General features: G+C 37.7%; 1 protein-coding gene across 1 annotated transcript; it reads right to left on the bottom strand.

Moving 5' to 3' along the window:
• Positions 1-17,685: 17,685 nt before the first annotated feature.
• Positions 17,686-18,982, bottom strand: LOC102407682 (olfactory receptor 5K1-like). The gene has a single exon (XM_006043393.3). The coding sequence runs from the start codon at positions 18,905-18,907 to the stop codon at positions 17,960-17,962; it is 948 nt and encodes a 315-aa protein (XP_006043455.2). The 5' UTR covers positions 18,908-18,982; the 3' UTR covers positions 17,686-17,959.
• Positions 18,983-19,397: the final 415 nt, after the last annotated feature.

Here is a 19,397-nt window from a genome sequence, read left to right as displayed (position 1 = left end):
GTTTTTCTGCCCATTTTTAATAGAATTATTATTACTGTTGAGTTGTATGAATTTCTTATATGATTGAATGTTAACTGCTTATCAGAAATATGTATTGTCAATATTTTGTCCCAGTCCTTAGGTTGCTTTTTCATTTTTCTTGGTGGTTTCCTCTGCTGTGCAGATTTTTAGTTTGCTATGGTCCCATTTATTTATTTTTGCTTCTGTTGCCTTGGCTTTGAGTGTCAAGTTCAAAAAAATTATTGCCAGTATCAGTGTCAAGCGGCTTTCCCCCCATGTTTTCCTCTAAGAGTTTTATGAATTTATATTTAAGTCATAAATGGCACCCCACTCCAGTACTCCTGCCTGGAAAATCCCATGGATGGAGGAGCCTGGTAGGCTGCAGTCCATGGGGTTGCTGAGGGTCGGACATGACTGAGCGACTTCACTTTCACTTTTCACTTTCATGCATTGGAGAAGGAAATGGCAACCCACTCCAGTGTTCTTGCCTGGAGAATCCCAGGGACGGGAGAGCCTGGTGGGCTGCCGTCTATGGGGTCGCACAGAGTCGGACACGACTGAAGCGACTTAGCAGCAGCAGTGTAAGATCAGTGTTCAGCTTCATTCTCTTGCGTATGAATATCCAGTTTTCCCAACACCATTTATAGACTTATCTTTTCCCCATTGTGCATTCTTGCTGCTTGTGTCAAAAATTAGCTGACCATACATGTATGGGTTTATTTCCAAGCTCTCTGTTCTGTACCATTGGTCTATGTGCCTGTTTTTATGCCAGTTTATAGTGATTTTTTCCTGCAGTTTTATTGAGCTATAATTGACATACTGTACTGTATGAGCTTAAGGTGTACAGCATAATAATTTGACTTACATATATCATGAAGTGATCACCACAATAAGTTTAGTGAAATTTATTGTCTCATATGGATACCAAATTAAACAACCAGAAAAACATTTTTTTCTTGTGATGAGAGCTCTTGGAATTTTAACAACTTTCATATGTAACATACAGCTGTGTTAATTCTATTTATCAAGTTGTACATTATATCACTGCTGCTGCTGCTGCTGCTAAGTCGCTTCAGTCATGTCCGACTCTGTGCGACTCCATAGACGGCAGCCTACCAGGCTCCCCCGTCCCTGGATTCTCCAGGCAAGAACACTGGAGTGGGTTGCCATCTCCTTCTCCAATGCATGAAAGTGGAAAGTGAAAGTGAAGTCGCTCAGTCGTGTCTGACTCCTAGCGACCCCATGGACTGCAGCCCACCCTCCATCCATGGGATTTTCCGGGCAATAGTACTGGAGTGGGATGCCATTGCCTTCTCCAACATTATATCACTAGTACTTATTTATAACTGAAAGTTTGTATCTTTGGACTGACTGACTGCATCCAGTTCCCCCTCCCCACACCCCTAACTTTTGGTAACCACAAATCTGACCACTCTTTCTCTGAATTTGCTTGTTTATTTGCTTTTGAAGTATAATTGACATACCACACTATGTGAGTTATTGGTATACAACATAGTGATTTGGTATTTCTATGCATTTCAAAATGATTACCACCTCATTTCCTCATGTATGTCAGTCTAGTTACAGTATATCACCATACAAAAATATTGGTTATTGACTATATTCCTCACAGTGTACATTGAAAACCTGTGACTCAGTTATTTTGCAACTTAAAGTTTGTTCTGCTTAACCCTCTTCACCTATTTCTTTCCTCCCTGATTCTGTTTCCCCTGTAGCAACCAGCTGTTTGTTCTCTGTATCTATAACTGTTTTGTTATGGTTGTTTGTTTATTTTGGCTTTTACATTCCACAGTTAGTGAAATCATTCAATATTCATCTTTCTCTGACTTATTTCACCTAGCATAATATCCTCTAGATCCTTCCATGTTATCACAAATGGTAAAGTTTCATTTTTTTATAGTTAAGTATTATTCCATTGGCTTCCATGGTGGCTCAGAGGTAGAGAACCTGCCTGCCAGTGAAGGAGATGTGGGTTCAATCCCTGGGTCAGGAAGATGCCCTGGAGAAAGGAAATGGCAACCCACTCCAGTATTCTTGCCTGGGAAATCCCATGGACAGAGGGGCCTGGTGGGCTACAGTCCACGGGTTGCAAAAGAGTCAGGCATGACTTAGTGAATAAACAACATTATTCTATTATACATGTATACCACATCTTTATCCATTTATCTGTTGATGGGCACTTAAGTTGCTTCATTTATTGGCTATTGTAAATAATACTGCAATCAACACAGGCGTGCATTTTAATTTTTTTCAAATCAATGTCCAGGAGTGGAATTGCTGGATCACATGGTAGTTCTGTCTTTACTTTTTTCGGGAATCTCCATTGTTTTCCATAGTGGCTTTGCCAACTTACATTCCCATCAACAGTGCACAGATGTTACATTTTCTCTACATTCTTGTCAACACTTATTATTTGTTGTCTTTTGGATAAGTGCCATTTTGACAGGAGTGAGATGATATTGTGGTTTTGATGTGCTTTTCCGTGGTAATTAGTTGATGTTGAGCATATTTTCTGTGCCTGTTTGTAATTTCTGTGTCTTTTTTTGGAAGAATGTCTATTCCTACACTCTGCCCATTTTTATGCCCAAACATAATCAGGTTGTTTATTTTTTTGAGGTTGAGTTGTATGAGTTCTTGTATATTTTGGACATTAACCCCCAGTCAAATATATTGTTTGCAGGTATATTCTTCCATTCTGTAGGTGGCCTTTGCATTTTGTTGATTGTTTCCTTTGCTGTGCAAAAGCTTTTTAATGTGATATATTTTAGTATGTTTAGTTTTGATTTTGTTTACATTGTTTGAGAATACATATGCAAATAAATATTACAAAGACAAGTGTCAAAGAGTGTACTGCGTATGTTTTCTTCTAGAAGTTTTATGGTTTCAGGTTTTACACATAAGTCTTTAATCCATTAAAAAATTTTAATTGAAGTATATTTGATTTACAGTGTTGTATAGTCTCAGGCATATAGCAAAGTGAATCAGTTATTCATATACATATAGTTACTCCTTTTTTAAAGATTCTTTTCCCATATAGGCCATTACAGAGTACTGAATAGAGTCCTTTGGTGCTATCTAGCCAGTCCTCACTAGTTATCTGTTTTATATATAGTGATGTGTATATGTCAGTCCCAGTCTCTCAGTTGAGCCCTCCCCACTTATCCTCTGGTAATCATAAGTTTGTTTTCTATATCTGTGACTCCTGTTTTGTAAATAAGTTGATTTGTACCTTTTTTCCCCTGAATTCCACATATAAGCAATATCATTTGCTACTTGTCTGTGTCTGACTTACTTCATTCAGTATGACAATCTGTAGGTCCATCCATGTTGCTACAAATGGCATTATTTCATTCTTTTTTATGGTTAAGTAATATTCCATTGTATATATGTACCACATCTTCTTTATTCATTCTTCTGTTGATGGACATTTAGGTTGCTTCCATGGCCTATCTATTGTAAATAGTAATACCGTGAACATTGGGGTGCATGTATCTTTTTGAATTTTGGTTTTCTCTGGGTATATGACCATGCTGGCTTATATAGTAGCTCTATTTTTAGTTTTTTAAGGAACATTTATACTGTTCTCCATAGTGGCTGTACCAATTTTTATTGCCACCGACACGTAGCAGGGTTCCCTTTTCTCCACACCCTCTCCAGCATTTATTTGTAGATATTTTGATAATGGCCATTCTGACTGGTGTGGGGGTGATTCTTCATTGTAGTTTTATTTTGCATTTCTCTAGTATTTATCGGACACGACTGAAGCGACTTAGCAGCAGCAGCAGCAGCAGTTAATGATGTTGAGCATTTTCTCATGTGCTTTTTGCCATCTGTATGTCTTCTTTGGAGAAATGTCTGTTTAGGTCCTCCACCCATTTTTTGTTTGTGTTTGTGTGTGTGTGTGTGTGTGTGACATAGAGCTGCCCAGGCTGTTTGTATATTTTTGAGGTTAATTCCTTGTTGGCTGCTTTGTTTGCAAATATTTTCTCCCATTCTAGGGTTTTCTTTTTGCTTTGTTTATGCTTTTCTTGCTGGGTACAGTATCCTAGGTTGCAGATTTGATTATATCTTTGCCACTCCCTTCTGGTCTGCAGTTTCTTTCAAGAAATCAGCCGGTAGCCACATGGGGGTTCATTTGTAACTGACTCTTTATTTTTCTCTTGCTGCCTTTAGAATCCTCTCGTTATCTTTTGCTATTTTAATTATGATCACTCTTGGTGTGTGTTTGGGTTCATTTTGTTTGGGACCTGCTGTATTTCCCGTACCTGGATATATCTGTTTCCTTCTTTAAGTTTGGGAAGTTTTCAGCCGTAAATTTTTTCAAATACATTTTTGATCCCTTTCTCTCTTTCTGGTCCTTCTGGGGCACCTGTTATGTGTAGGTTGGCAAGCTTTATATTATCCCATAGATATCATACATTGCATTTATTTTTTTCATTGGTCTTTCTGTCTACTGTTGTGATTGGGTGATTTCCATTTTTCTGTCTTACTGATCACTCATTCTTCTGCATTATTTAGTCTGCCATTCATTGCCTTTAACTCAGTTTTTATCTTGGCAACTGAGTTGTCTAATTTTGATTGGTTCCTCTTTATAGTTCTGGTTTATTGTTACAGTGATTTGTGTCTCTATTGGTAGTATTTGCTCATCATTTTAGCTTTTTTATTACCTCCTTTCTGAAGTTGGAGTCTGGTAGACTGGGGAGTTCTTTCATTGTTCCTTCAGGTGATTTCTTTTAATTGAGAGTATTTCCTCTGTTTTTTATTTTTACTTAAATTTCTCTAACTCTATGAATTTAAGAGAAACATTTATTTGTTGTGGTCTTGATGGGCTGTTTTTATGTGGGAGCATCCCTGTGTTGACTGTAAGAGTAATATTTTTGGTGTGAGGGTTTTTTGTATGGATGCCTGCCTCATCTTTCCTCAGTGTGCACTGCCAATTGTCTCCTTGATAGGGAGTATGAGTGTTGTTTTGGTAATCAGAGCCTGCACTGTGTGTTGGGCAGGGTTTCCTCTTTTCTCTGTGGCTTTTATAGCCCTGTCAAGGAGCAGAGTCTCTCTCTAGTTTTTGGAGTGGTAGACTCCAGATCTGATTGTAAGCTGTGGTGTGATGTTAGTGAGACTGTAGTGCTTTCACTATGAAAGAAGCTACTGAGTGTTCCTCCCTGGGGGCTTTCTGCCAGAAGTGTGATTCTGCAATGCTGCCCATCACCCAGTATGTGTGCCAATGTAGTCTTCTGCTGCTTGCACCACCCCTAGACCCATCCTTGCTGTGTGAGCACTAATAGATGTCTGAGATGTTAATACCACCTCTGGCATGTGCATGCTCCCAAACCTCCCTGCTGCTGGACCTTTGCCCGACCGTGAGGACACTGACAGTGGGCTTCTGTGATGGACCCATGCCAAACCCTTCATGTCCTGATAATGGGGCACCTGTGGTGGGCCTGGACATTGTCTTGTGCATGCCAAGCAACCTGTAGCACACCACAGAACCTTCAGGCCATCTCCATGTAGCCAAACTGAGTCCATTCCCTGGGTCTGTCTGTTTAAAGTCCGAGATTCGATACCCAGCAGCTGTGTGCACTAGTAAGAGCAATCCTGGGCTGAGAAATGTAGTGACATGACAGCCATCAGCGCAGGTCCCTGTCTGCTCTGCCTGGCAGCAAGCCAGCACATGCATACTCCTCTACAGCAGAGTCCAGGCCACTCCAACTGTCTGTCCTGGTGGACATCACAAATGGCAAAGGGGCTCCCAGGATTAGGGAACCTTTCCTCTATCACGGCTCCATCTCCAGAGGTACACGTCTCATTTTGATTCCTTTTTGTTTCTGTCTTTCATTCTACCTAGTTATGTATCTTTCTTGCAGCATTGGTTGTTAAGATATCTTTTGCAAGATTTCAGTTGGTAAGAACTGTTCCACGTGTAGATGTATTTTTGATGTGTTTGTAAGGGAAGGTGAGCTCCAAGTCTTTGTACTCCACTATCTCTTTCACTGCTAGATAGCAAGACCTCTCCTGTTGGCTTGAACTTCCACGGACACCTCCTCCTTTACATGATAGTTCTTATTTATCTTATAACTGGAAATTTGTACTTTTTCAATGCCTTCTTACAATCCCACATGCCCTTCTACAGACTCACTCACACACACACATGCACAAAAGCTCTGGTAATCATATATCTGATCTCTTTTTCTATGAGCATTTGCTTTTGAAGTATAATTGACCTACAATGCTATTTCAGTTTCTGTTATGCAACATAGTAATTTTATATTTCTGTATAGTGTATATGTAAACTGAAGATCATGATAATTCTAGTTACAATATATCAGCATCCAGTGATGTCACATATTTATTGACTATATTCACCACACTGTATATTTGACTGTGACTCAATTATTTGCAACTGAAAATTTGAATCTCTTAATTTTCTTTATGTGTTTTTCTCCTTCCCTCAACACCTTCCCCTCTGGTCAGCACCTGTTTGTTTAATTTATAACTCTGTTTCTGTTTTGTTATGTTTATTTGTTTTATTTTTTAAGTTCCATATTTAAGTGAAGTCATACAGTATTTTCTTTCTCTCACTCATTTATCATAATCCCCTTGTGGCCCATCTGTGTTGTGACAAATGGCAAATTTTCATTGTTTTTCTATTTTTTTTCCCTATTCTTATCTGTTTTATTCTTTTAAAAAATGGGGTATAGTTGCTATACAACATTGTTATTTTTTGCTGTTCAACAAAGTGAGTCAGCTGAATGTATGCACATGTCCCCTCCCTCTAGTACCTCCTTCCCACCTTCCCTTCATCCTATCCATCTGGGTCATTACAGAGCAATGAGCTGAGCTCCCTGCAATATCCCCCTAGTACGTGCCCACTAGTTGTCTGTTTTACACATGGCAGTGCACATGCATCAATACCAGTCTCCCAGTTCATCCCTCCCTCCCCCACCCCCAGTACACCATCCATTCCCTAGGTCTGAATCTTTATTCCTGTCCTGCAAATAGGTTCATCTGTACCATTTTTCTAGATTCCACATACATGCATTAATATACGATATTTGTTTTTCTCTTTCTGATTTACTTCACTCTATATGACAGACTCTTGGTCTATCCATGTCTCTATTAATGACCCATTTCAGTTCCTTTTTATGGCTGAGTAATATTCCATTGTATATATGTATCACATCTGTTTTATGTATTCATCTGTTAATGGACATTTAGGTTGCCTCCATGTCCTGGCTACTGTGAAGAGTGCTGCATTGTACATTGGGAATACCTGTGTCTTGTTGGAATATGGCTTTCTCAGGGTATATGCCCAGTAGTAGATTTCTGGGTCGTATAATAGTTTTAATTTTTTTTTCTGAAAAATTTAGTTTATTGAAAGAATTTTTACAAAAAGAAGCCAACAGAAATGCTCTAATTGTTTTGTGATATCTCAGTGTTCATCCTTTTTTCTTGGTCTTTGTATATAAGATGCTACTTATTTAGCATGTTCTGTTCTTCATTTTCTCTCTTGTTCATGCCTTTGTTTATTTTTTAATTTGAGGGTAATTGCTTTTCAATTTGTGCTGGTTTCTGCTGTACAGCAATGTGAATGAATCATAATTATATATATATCCCCTCCCTCTTGAGCCTCCCTCTCTGCCTCCCTGATTTTTAGTTTTTAAAGGAAACTCCATACTTTTCTTCATACTGGTTGTATCAATCTATATTTCCACCAACAGTGTAAGAGGTTTCCCTTTTCCCCATTATGTATCTATTATCACACTTTCTTTTATCCACTCATCTATTGATGGGCAGTTAGATTGCTTTTATATCTTAAATAGGGGTGAACATATATTTTCCATTTTTTTTTGCATGCTTTGGATAAATCACACATGAATGAAATTGCTGGATCAGTGGTAGATCTGTTTTAATTTTTTGAGGACTTTTCATTCAGTTTTCCATAGTAGCAGCACCAATTTACTTTCTCTCCCTTTCTCCACATCTTCACCAACACTCATTCTTGTTATTTTTTGTATAATACTTATGACAGGTGTGGGCTTTCCTCATAGCTCAGTTGGTAAAGAATCCACCTGCAAAGCAGGAGACCCCAGTTCGACTGCTGGGTCAGGAAGATCCTCTGGAGAAGGGATAGGCTACCACTCCAGTATTCTTGGGCTTCCCTTGTGGCTCAGATGTAAAGAATCTGCCTGCAGTGTGGGAGACTTGGATTCCAACCCTGGGTTGGGAGATCCCCTGAAGGAAAAGGCTACCCACTCCAGTATTCTGGCCTAGAGAATTCCATGGACTGTATAGTACATGGGGTCACAAAGAGTTGGACATGACTGAACAACTTTCACTTCACTATGATAGATATAAAATGATATCTCATTGTGGATTTGATTTGTATTTCCCTGATCATTAGCCATATTGAACACCTTGTCATGTACATGTTGGCCATGTGTATGATTTTTTTGGGAAAATGTCTGTTCAGATATTCTTCCTATTTTTAAAGTTTGCTTGTTTTTTGATACTGATTATATGAATTCTTTGTATATTTAGGATATTAATCATTTATCAGGTATGTTTTTTGAAAATATATTCTCCTATTCTCTACATGGATATTTCATTATATTACTAATTGCCTTCACTGTGCAAAAACTTTTTAGTTTGGTATAATCCCCTTTGTTTATTTTTGCTTTTGGTTGCCTTTCCTGAGGAGACATATCCAATTAAATACTATTAAGATCAATGTCAAAGAACATATCACCTATGTTTTCTTCCAGAAGTTTTATAGTTTCTAGTCTTACATTTAATTCTTTAATAATTTCGAGTTTACTTTTGTGCCTACTGTGAGAAAGTCATCCAACTATAACTAGAAGGTCATGTACTGTTGAAGCCTAGGTTGAAGGATTTTGAGCATTACCTTGCTAGCATGTGAAATGAATGGAATTATATAGTAGTTTGAACATTCTTTGGCATTGCCTTTCTTTGGGATTGGAATGAAAACTAACCTATTATAGTTCTGTGGCTATTGCTGAGTTTTCCAAATTTGCTGGCATATTGAGTGAAGCACTTTAACAACATCATCTTTTAGGATTTTAAATAGCTCAGCTGGAATTCCATCACCTCCACTAGTTTTGTTTGTAGTAATGCTTTCTAAGGCCCACTTGAATTCACACTCCAAGATGTCTGGCTCTAGGTGAGTGACCACACCATCATAGTTATCTGGGTCATGAAGATATTTTTTGTATAGTTCTTCTGTGTATTTTTGTCACTTCTTCTTAATATCTGCTGCTTCTGTTAGGTCCTTATTATTTCTGTCCTTTATTATGCCCATCTTTGCATGAAATGAAACTAAAACAACAATCCACACCCCAAGGGATGCACGGAAAGCAGTTTTAGGAGGAAAGTTTGTAGCAATACAAGCTTACTCAAGAAACAGGAAAAATCTTAAACAACCTAACCCTATACCTAAAGGAACTAGCAAGAGAAGATAACCTAAAGATAGTAGGAAAAAAAATACATAAAATGGAGATTAAAGAAGCAATAGGAAAGATCAGTTAATCAGTGAAACTAAGAGCTGGTTTACTGAAAAGATGAATAAAATAGATGGATTTTTGCCAGACTCTTCAGGAGAAAAATAGAGAGGGCCCAAGTCAATAAAATAATAAATAAAAAAGGAGAAGTTACCACTGGTGCCATAGAAATACATGGCATCTTACGAGACTATGGTGACTATGTCAATTAAAGGGAAATTTTAGAGGAAATGAAAAAATTCTTAAAAAGATACAACCTCCCAAGATTGAACCAAGAAGACATTCAAAAATATAAACAGACCAGTTACCAATAATGAAGTAGGGTCAGTAATTAAAAAATTCCTAACAAAAGAACACCCAGGACAAGATGGCTTTGTGGGTAAATTCTATCAAATATTTATAGAAGAGTTAACAATTATGGTTTGAAATGATTTCAGAAAATTGAAAAGGAAAGAACACTACAGAATTCATTCTATGAGGCCGGTATCACCCTGATCGCCAAACCAGACAGAGATACCAAGAAAAAAATACAATTACAAGCCAGCATGACTGATGAACACAGATGAAAAAAAAATCCTCAATAGAATATTTGCAAACTGAATCCAGTAACACATAAAAAGGATGATATAGCATGTTCAAAGAGAGGAATGCAAAAATGATACCCATAAATGAAATGTAATATACAACATTGACAAATTGTTGAATAAAAATTATCTAATCAAAGCAAAGGAGAAAAGGAAAGATATACCCATTTGAATGCAGAGTTCCAAAAAATAGCAAGGAGAGATAAGAAAGCCTTCCTCAGCAATCAATGCAAATAAATAGAGGAAAACAATAGAATGGGAAAGACTAGAGATCTCTTCAAGAAAATTAGAGATATCAAGGGAATATTTCATGTAAAGATGGGTTCAATAAAGGACAGAAATGGTAGGGACCTAACAGAAGCAGAAGATGTTAAGAAGAGGTGGCAAGAATACACAGAAGAACTATACAAAAGAGATTTTCACGACCCAGATAATCACGATGGTGTGATCACTCACCTAGAGCCAGACATCCTGGAATGTGAAGTTAAGTGGGCCTTAGGAAGCATCACTACAAACAAAGCTAGTGGAGGTGATGGAATTCCAACTGAGCTATTTCAAATCCTAAAAGATGATGCTGTGAAAGTGCTACACTCAATATGCCAGCAAATTTGGAAAACTCAGCAGTGGCCACAGGACTGGAAAAGGTCAGTTTTCATTCCAATCCCAAAGAAGGGAAATGCCAAAGAATGCTCAAAGTACTACATAATTACACTTAGAGGAGCCTGGGAGGCTGAAGTCCATGGGGTTGCTGAGGGTAAGACATGACTGAGCAACTTCACTTTCACTTTTCACTTTCATGCATTGGGGAAGGAAATGGCAACCCACTCCAGTGTTCTTGCCTGGAGAATCCCAGGGACGGGAGAGTCTGGTGGGCTGCCATCTATGGGATCGCACAGAGTCGGACACGACTGAAGCTACTTAGCGGCAGCAGCAGCAGCACACGCTAGTAAAGTAATGCTTAAAATTCTCCAAGCCAGGCTTCAGGAGTACGTGAACCATGAACTTCCAGATGTTCAAGCTGGTTTTAAAAAAGGCAGAACCAGAGATCAAATTGCCAATATCCACTGGATCATCGAAAAAGCAAGAGAGTTCCAGAAAAACATCTATTTCTGCTTTATTGACTATGCCAAAGCCTTTGACTGTGTAGATCACAATAAACTGTAGAAAATTCTGAAAGAGATGGGAATACCAGACCACCTGACCTGCCTCTTGAAAAACCTGTATGCAGGTCAGGAAGCAACAGTTAGAACTGGACATGGAACAACAGACTGGTTCCATATAGGAAAAGGAGTACATCAAAGCTGTATACATCACCCTGCTTATTTAACTTATATGCAGAGTACATCATGAGAAACGCTGGGCTGGAAGAAGCACAAGCTGGAATCAGGATTGCCGGGAGAAATATCAATAACCTCAGATATGCAGATGACACCACCCTTATGGCAGAAAGTGAAGAGGAACTAAAAAGCCTCTTGATGAAGGTGAAAGTGGAGAGTGAAAAAGTTGGCTTAAAACTCAACATTCAGAAAACTAAGACCATGGCATCCTGTCCTATCACTTCATGGCAAATAGATGGGGGAACAGTGGAAACAGTGGCTGACCTTATTTTTCTCGGCTCCAAAATCACTGCAGATGGTGATTGCAGCCATGAAATTAAAAGACGCTTACTCATTGGAAGGAATTATGACCAACCTAGATAGCATATTGAAAAAGCAGAGACATTACTTTGTCAACAAAGGCCTGTCTAGTCAAGGCTATGGTTTTTCCAGTGGTCATGTATGGATGTGAGAGTTGGACTATAAAGAAAGCTGAGTGCTGAAGAATTGATTCTTTTGAACTGTGGTGTTGGAGAAGACTCTTGCAAGTCCCTTGGACTGCAAGGGGATCCAACCAGTCCATCCTAAAGGAAATCAGTCCTGAGTATTCATTGGAAGGACTGATGCTGAAGCTGAAACTCCAATACTTTGGCCACCTGATATAAAGAGCTGACTCATTTGAAAAGACCCTGATTCTGGGAAAGATTGAGGGCATGAGGAGAAGGGGACAACAGAGGATGAAATGGTTGGGTGGCATCATCAACTCAATGGACATGGGTTTGGGTGGGCTCTGGGAGGTGGTGAGGGACAGGGAGGCCTGGCATGCTGCGGTTCATGGGGTTGCAAAGAGTTGGACACGACTGAACGACTGAACTGAACTGAATCATCTCAATATATGTAGAAAAAAAAAATCTTTTGATGAAATTCAGTGTACACTTATAAAAATACTCTCCAGACAGTGGGCCTAGGGAGGGAACATTCTTCAACATAATAAAGGCTGTATATGAGAAACCCACAGCTAGAATCATGCTCAATGGTGAAAAGCTGAAAGCATTTTCTCTAATATTCAGAAAAAGACAAGGATGCCCACTCTCACCACTTCTGTTCAACATATTTTTGAAAGTCCTAGCTATATCAGTCAGAGATGAAAAATAAATAAAGGGATCCAAATTAGAAAAGAAGTAAAATTGTCACTTTTGGCAGATGACATGATACTGTACATAGTAAATCCTAAAGACACCACTGAAAAACTATTAGAAGTCATTAATGAGTTTAGTAAACTTGCAGGATGAAAAGTTAATATACAGAAATTTGTTGCATTGTTGCATATTAATACTAACAATGAGCTCTCAGAAAGAGAAATTAAGAGAGCAATCTCATTTACCACCACATCAAATAGAATAAAATACCTAGGAATAAATCTAATTAAGGAGCTAAAAACACCTGTACTCAGGTAACTTACAACTCATTGATGAAAGAAATTGACAGCAACACAACTTAAGTTTCCATCAACATATGAATGGATAAAGAGGAAGTCACACTAGAATACTACTCAGCCATAAAAAGAATGAAATTTTGCTATTTGCTGCATTGTGGATGGACTTGGAGGGCATTATGCTAAGAAAAATAAGTCAGACAAAGACAAATACTGTATGATATATGGGCTCTAAAAAATACAAAAAACTAGTGAATATGACAGAAAGGAAGGAAACTCACAGATACAGAGAACAAACTAGTTGTTACCAGTGGGGAGCTGGAGGAGGAGTAGTGTAGGGGTGGGGGGATGGGAGGCACAAACTGCTGGGTGTAAGATAGGCTACTAGGGTGTATTACATAACACAAGGAATATAGCCAATACTTGTCATAAATGTCAGTGGAGTGAAACCTTAAAAAATTGTATAGAAAGTAAAAATAAAAAAAATTAAGTTACCTTTAATTGAATTCTTGTTGAAAGAATAAATCACTATAGAGAACAATATTGGGAAAATGGGGAAAAGTTCAAATGTGAACTTCATACTTGATATTGTTAAATTACTTGGGGATTAGAATAAATGTCTATTATTTTCAAATGTATGTTGAAGTTTTTATGGTAAGCTCTCATAATGTCATCAAACACACACACACACACACACACACACACACACATACGTATTTGGAGATAGCTTACAAGTCAAATGTAAAATGTTAACAGTTGTGTAATCTTGACTTAAACATCTGTGGCCATTCTCTTGACTTTGATATGTTTGAGATTTTTTGAAATAAATTTGGAAGAATTTATTTTTACCCACGTCAAGAATGATTCACATCATTCTTGAATCTCTGTTCTATTTCCCTGTCCACTTGACAGCGTAGGTTCTTGGAAGTTTTCCTCTACTGATACTTTTACTTCTTTACGTTGTGTGTAGTATGACTTAGTGGCTAAGAGCATGGGTATGGAGCTAGATAGCCTGGGTTTGATTCCTGAGCTCCACCTTAGTATTTCTGTGGATAAATTATGGAACCTCTGTATCGCTCATATATTTTAAGTGGAGTTATATGAAATGAGAATAATGCAGTGAAGGTAAAAAGACAATAGATGTGATGAATAGCCAAATGGGTACTGGTGAAAAGTAATTTGTAAGCTAAAGACTATTTGAGGATTGTTTTAAAATAGACTATAAAAATGCAAGGCAAGAGACATGAATGTGTCAGTTCTCATATATTCAGTTACAGATAATGTGTCCTGACCAAACAAGGTAAATTAATAAGGTCTGTTGGATTATAAAACCAGCTGAATAGTTTATTCCAGTGATCCTGGGTTGATTTCTCTGTGATTTCCTCAGCTATGTCTTCTCTTGTGTACTGACTTCATCTCTGGGCTGGTTTCCCTCTTGATGGCAAAATGGATGTAGATTATGCCAGCTATCATGTTCACACACCTTTCAAGAGGGAGAAATCCTATCTTTTATGAATGTCTTTTCAAATAAACAATACATATTTCCCAGAAACATCTAGAAAAATCACTTTTTTTTTTAATCTCATTGACCCCAAATAAGTCACATATTCTTTCTTTAACAGTCCTCTGGGATACAGAATTGCTAAGGGTCGAGGTGGGTGGGACAGAAATACATAATAAAAATCATTGCACCTGTAGAAAAGGGAAGCTAAATCAGTACATTCAAGTATGAAAACTAAAAATATCCATTTAAATAGACAGTGAATATAGGACATACAGTTCAGTACAGTTCAATCACTCAGTCGTGTCCGACTCTTTGCGATTCCATGAACTGCAGCACTCCAGGCCTCCCTGTCCATCACCAACTCCTGGAGCCTACCCAAACTCATGTCCATTGAGTTGGTGATACTATTCAACCATCTCATCCTCTGTGGTCCCCTTCTCCTCCTGCCCTCAATCTTTCCCAGCATCAGGGTCTTTTCAAATGAGTCCATTCTTCACATCAAGTGGCCAAAGTATTGGAGTTTCAGCTTCTTCAGCCTTTCCAATGAACACCTAGGACTGATCTCTTTTTGGATGGACTGATTGGATCTCCTTGCAGTCCAAGGGACTCTCAAGAGTCTTTCCCAAAACCACAATTCAAAAGCATCAATTCTTCAGTGCTCAGCTTTCTTTATAGTCCAACTCTCATGTGCATACATAACCACTAGAAAAACCATAGCCTTGACTAGATGGACCTTTATTGGCAAAGTAATGTCCTTGCTTTTTAATATGCTGTCTAGGTTGGTCATAACTTTTCTTCCAATGAGTAAGCGTCTTTTAATTTCATGGCTGCAATCATCATCTGCAGTGATTTTGGAGGCCCCCAAAATAAAGTCAGCCACTGTTTGCCCATCTATTTGCCATGAAGTGATGGGACTGGAAGGACTTCCCTTGTATATCAGATGGTAAAGCGTCTGTCTACAATGCAGGAGACCTGGGTTTGATCCCTGGGTTGGGAAGATCCTCTGGAGAAGGAAATGGCAACCCACTCCAGTACTCTTGCCTGGAAAATCCCATAGATGGAGGAGCATGGTAGGCTACAGTCCATGGGGTCGCAAAAAGTCGGACAAGACTGAGCAACTTCACTTGGTCATTTGGATGGGACCGGATGCCATGATCTTAGTTTTCTGAATGTTGAGCTTTAAGCCAACTTTTTCACTCTCCTCTTTCACTTTCATCAAGAGGCTCTTTAGTTCTTTTTCACTTTCTGCCTTAAGGGTGGTGTCATCTGCATATCTGAGGTTATTGATATTTCTCCCGGCAATCTTGATTTCATCTTGTGATTTATCCAGCCCAACATACAACATCCCTCTAATTCTGAACTGTCAAAGATTTTGTTATCTAGATTCCTTTTTTGCTCATAAAGTATCTTATGACCATAAAGAACTGTGTTTATATTGTAATATGTCTATCTATATTTACAGTATTAGAAATAAAAACCATGAAATTAAAATTTATTAATCCAGTCAAAAGTAAAATAAGCCTAGTATATATTTGCTTATATAATTAAAATATATTGAAAGAAATGTTTAATGAATAACCAAATGTGTTAGGTACCTTGTTAAGTTTTGGTGATATGAAATGAGTTATATCATGTTTGATATTCATGGAAAGAAAATAGGCCTTCATTTTATTATCCAACAGCTACAATTTACTATTCTTTTCTTTCAACTATTGCTCCTGTCTGTGCATTTCTCTACTTTCAGAGTATTCTCCAGTTTCTGTTTTCCCCATCTGATATAGAGTTAGTCTTCTTGCTTTAGTCTCTTTCTAGTCAGTTGCACTATCAGGTGTTTGAAGTGTACAATTGTATTACTCTGCTCCAAGGACACTTAAGTGTTTGATGGCTCTAAAATAAATTCAGATTTCTTAGGGTGACATTTAGGATTCTCAAGTAACTTGAGCTGCTTCTCCCCTTTCCCCCATATTCACCAATAGCTCTCTCCAACAATTTTGCCCACTTTCTGACTCTGTCCCCATCTTCCACTTCCAGTACCACACTCTTTTCCATAAACATTGAATCTGGTCATGATCATTCCTGTCTTCCTCCAGATATCATTTTTTTCTCCATTTTTAAGGCACAGGTTACCTCTGATGCTACTAAGGAGTAAACACTTCAGGCTACAAGAATCTCCTTTTTTTGGAACTCCCAAGCACGTGGGTAAAAAGTAATAATTGATTCAAATTCTAGCTAAATCTGATGAACTTGGGCAAGCTCCTCAATACTGCAAAGTATGAGGTTTTTACTGATGAAAAGCATGAAAATATCACATCTGATAACTTGGCAGGTAATATATATGAAAGGTCTAGCTTAGCACGAATCAGAGAACAGATTCTAAGTATAAATTAGTTTTTTATTCTATGTTTGCACATGTAAAGATTAAAAATATTATTCTTTAGATATTTACATTTTACTATTTTATGCCTTGTTTTTGCTTTATCAGGACCTGCAACTTTTTGTTAATGCTATGTATATACCAATACTTTACCTTGGAATCAGTCCAAGTTGGTGGTATTCCTAATAACAAAAAAGACAGATAATAATATCAGAGAGAAAAAGCTTTATTTAAGAATATATTCAGGTGTTGAATTGTCATATATGATGGTCATCCAATCAAACTATATGAAATTATAAAATCCATAGTGATGTCAATATAATTAGCATCATCTTAAGGTACAGAATTATTCACCACAAATTTATAGATACTGTATTTCAGAGAACTTGACAGAAAATTGACTATAGTACACTAAAGAGGAAAATATTCTTGACTGGCGAATATATATTCTGTGTGATTTCATATTCAAACAAAATCTGTTGAACAAATTGAGAATAAAATAAAATATATAGTTTACTTCTGTCACATGGTTATGCTTAAGAGGAAACTAATATTTGACAACTTGGGATATAAGGGAGCTTGTAATATTATGCCTTGGGATTCCTGAAATTTGCCAAAGATATTGAATGCAGGTGACTTTTATATGAATGGAGGCGACTGGCTTCAAACTGTTGGCTTAGACAGTAAAGAATCCACCCACAATGTGGGAGACCCAGGTTTGATCCCTGGGTTGGGAAGATCCCTGGAGAAGGGAATGGCTATCCACTCCAGTATTCTTGCCTAGAAAATTCCATGGGCAGAGGAACCTGGCAGGCTTCAGTCCATGGGGTTACAAAGAGTTGCACATGACTGAGAGACTAACACTTTCACTTTTGATACTTAGCATTTGCTGGATTTGTTGAAGATTTTAAGTTATTATACTTTGAAATACAGTTACTAGTGTAACTGATTATACTGTGACACAGTTGTGACCTCAACTGTAATTATTTAGTTTATTCCTAATGAAACTAGTAGCTTAGATTTAGAAATATATTTACCATACTCTCTTCTTTTGAACATCTTTATTTGATGAATACATCATCATGTTTTAGTAATTCAGTATTATGTATGTCATGGCCTTTTCCCACTTTCTTGCTGTTCCTTGATTTTGGAAGTTTAGTGACATTATAATCAGTTGTCCATAAGGATGATTGATATTTGTTTCATAAAGTTATAAATTCTTCATAATTTTTTTCATAGCATTTATGACTTCCTTATTTCTTAGACTATAAATAAATGGGTTTAACAAGGGAATCACCAGAGTATAAAAAATAGCAACAGGTATATCTTTATCTTCATCATTAACTGAATTTGGTCGAACATACATGAAAAGAAGGGAACCATAGAATATTGAGACAGAGAGAAAATGGGATGCACACGTAGATAAGGCTTTACCTTTTCCCTCTTTGGACTTCATCTTGAAAATTGTGAAAAGAATAAAAAGGTAAGAGATTATTACTGTGGTAATAGTGAAGACTAAAACTGACCCTGCAAAGATGAATATCATCAATTCATTGATATAAGGATCCACACAAGAGTGTCTGTATAATGGAAGCACATCACACAAAAAGTGATTGATTTGATGAGACTTACAGAAAGTTAGCCTAAACAGAAGTCCTACTTGAATCGTGGGATGAATGTTTCCAGCTATGTAGGCCCCTGTGGTCATCTGAATGCAGAGTTTCTTTGACATCATAGTGTGGTACTGCAGTGGTTTGCAGATGGCCACATAGCGATCATAGGCCATTGCTGCCAGGAGAAAGCAATCTGTAGTTTCAGCAAGGCAGAGACAATAAAATTGTGCCATGCATTCATAGAGGGAAATCATTCTGTCTTTAGAAAAGAGGTTCTCTAGCATCTTTGGGGTAATGGCACAGGAACAACAGGAATCCATCAGAGCGAGATTCCCCAGAAAGATGTACATTGGTGTGTGAAGACGATGCTCTGTGACTATCAGTGCCACCAGGCCAAGATTTCCCACCATGGTGATCAGATAGATGGTAAAGAACACCAGAAACAGAAGGGTCTTCAGCTCTGGATGATTTGTAAATCCTATCAGGATAAACTCTGTTGTCAAGGAGTGGTTATCCTCAGTCATATCCACCTTTTCTGTTGACATAGGAATTGTGGAGATAAGATTTGAAATTATAATGTCAATAATTTTCCCTTCAAAATTTTTTTTTAATATATTGAATAGAGCTCTTCCTTATTTCCTCTGGGAAACAGGGACACATACCTGTATGAGACATTCATTTCTTTGTAATGTCAGCTTTTATGATCTTGACTCTGAAACTCAGATTTCCCAAGAATATTTTGGTAATTCTAGGGAGGATGCTTACAATGGAAAAGGCTTGTCTTTAAGAATTTATGAAGAATACTATACATATCAGTGTGTGTGTATGTGTGCTCAGTTGTATCTGGCTCTTTGCGACCCCAATGACTGTAGACTGTAGCCCACCAGGCTCCTCTGTCCATGGAATTTTCCAGGCAAGAATACTGGAGTGGGTTGCCATTTCCTTCTCCAGTACATATCCAGGACACTCATATTTGATTCAGCATTCCCAAATAACATATGTCAGTTTTTATATTAGAGGTCCTTAAATATCAAG

The sequence above is a fragment of the Bubalus bubalis genome, chromosome 1 (assembly GCF_019923935.1).
Source record: "Bubalus bubalis isolate 160015118507 breed Murrah chromosome 1, NDDB_SH_1, whole genome shotgun sequence".
In the NCBI taxonomy this organism is placed as follows: Eukaryota; Metazoa; Chordata; class Mammalia; order Artiodactyla; family Bovidae; genus Bubalus; species Bubalus bubalis.
This window is presented reverse-complemented; position numbering and strand designations above follow the sequence as displayed.

Coding starts and splice junctions, on each gene's coding strand:
- LOC102407682 (XM_006043393.3), bottom strand. CDS start 18,907: ATGTCAACAGAAAAGGTGGATATGACTGAGGATAACCACTCCTTGACA.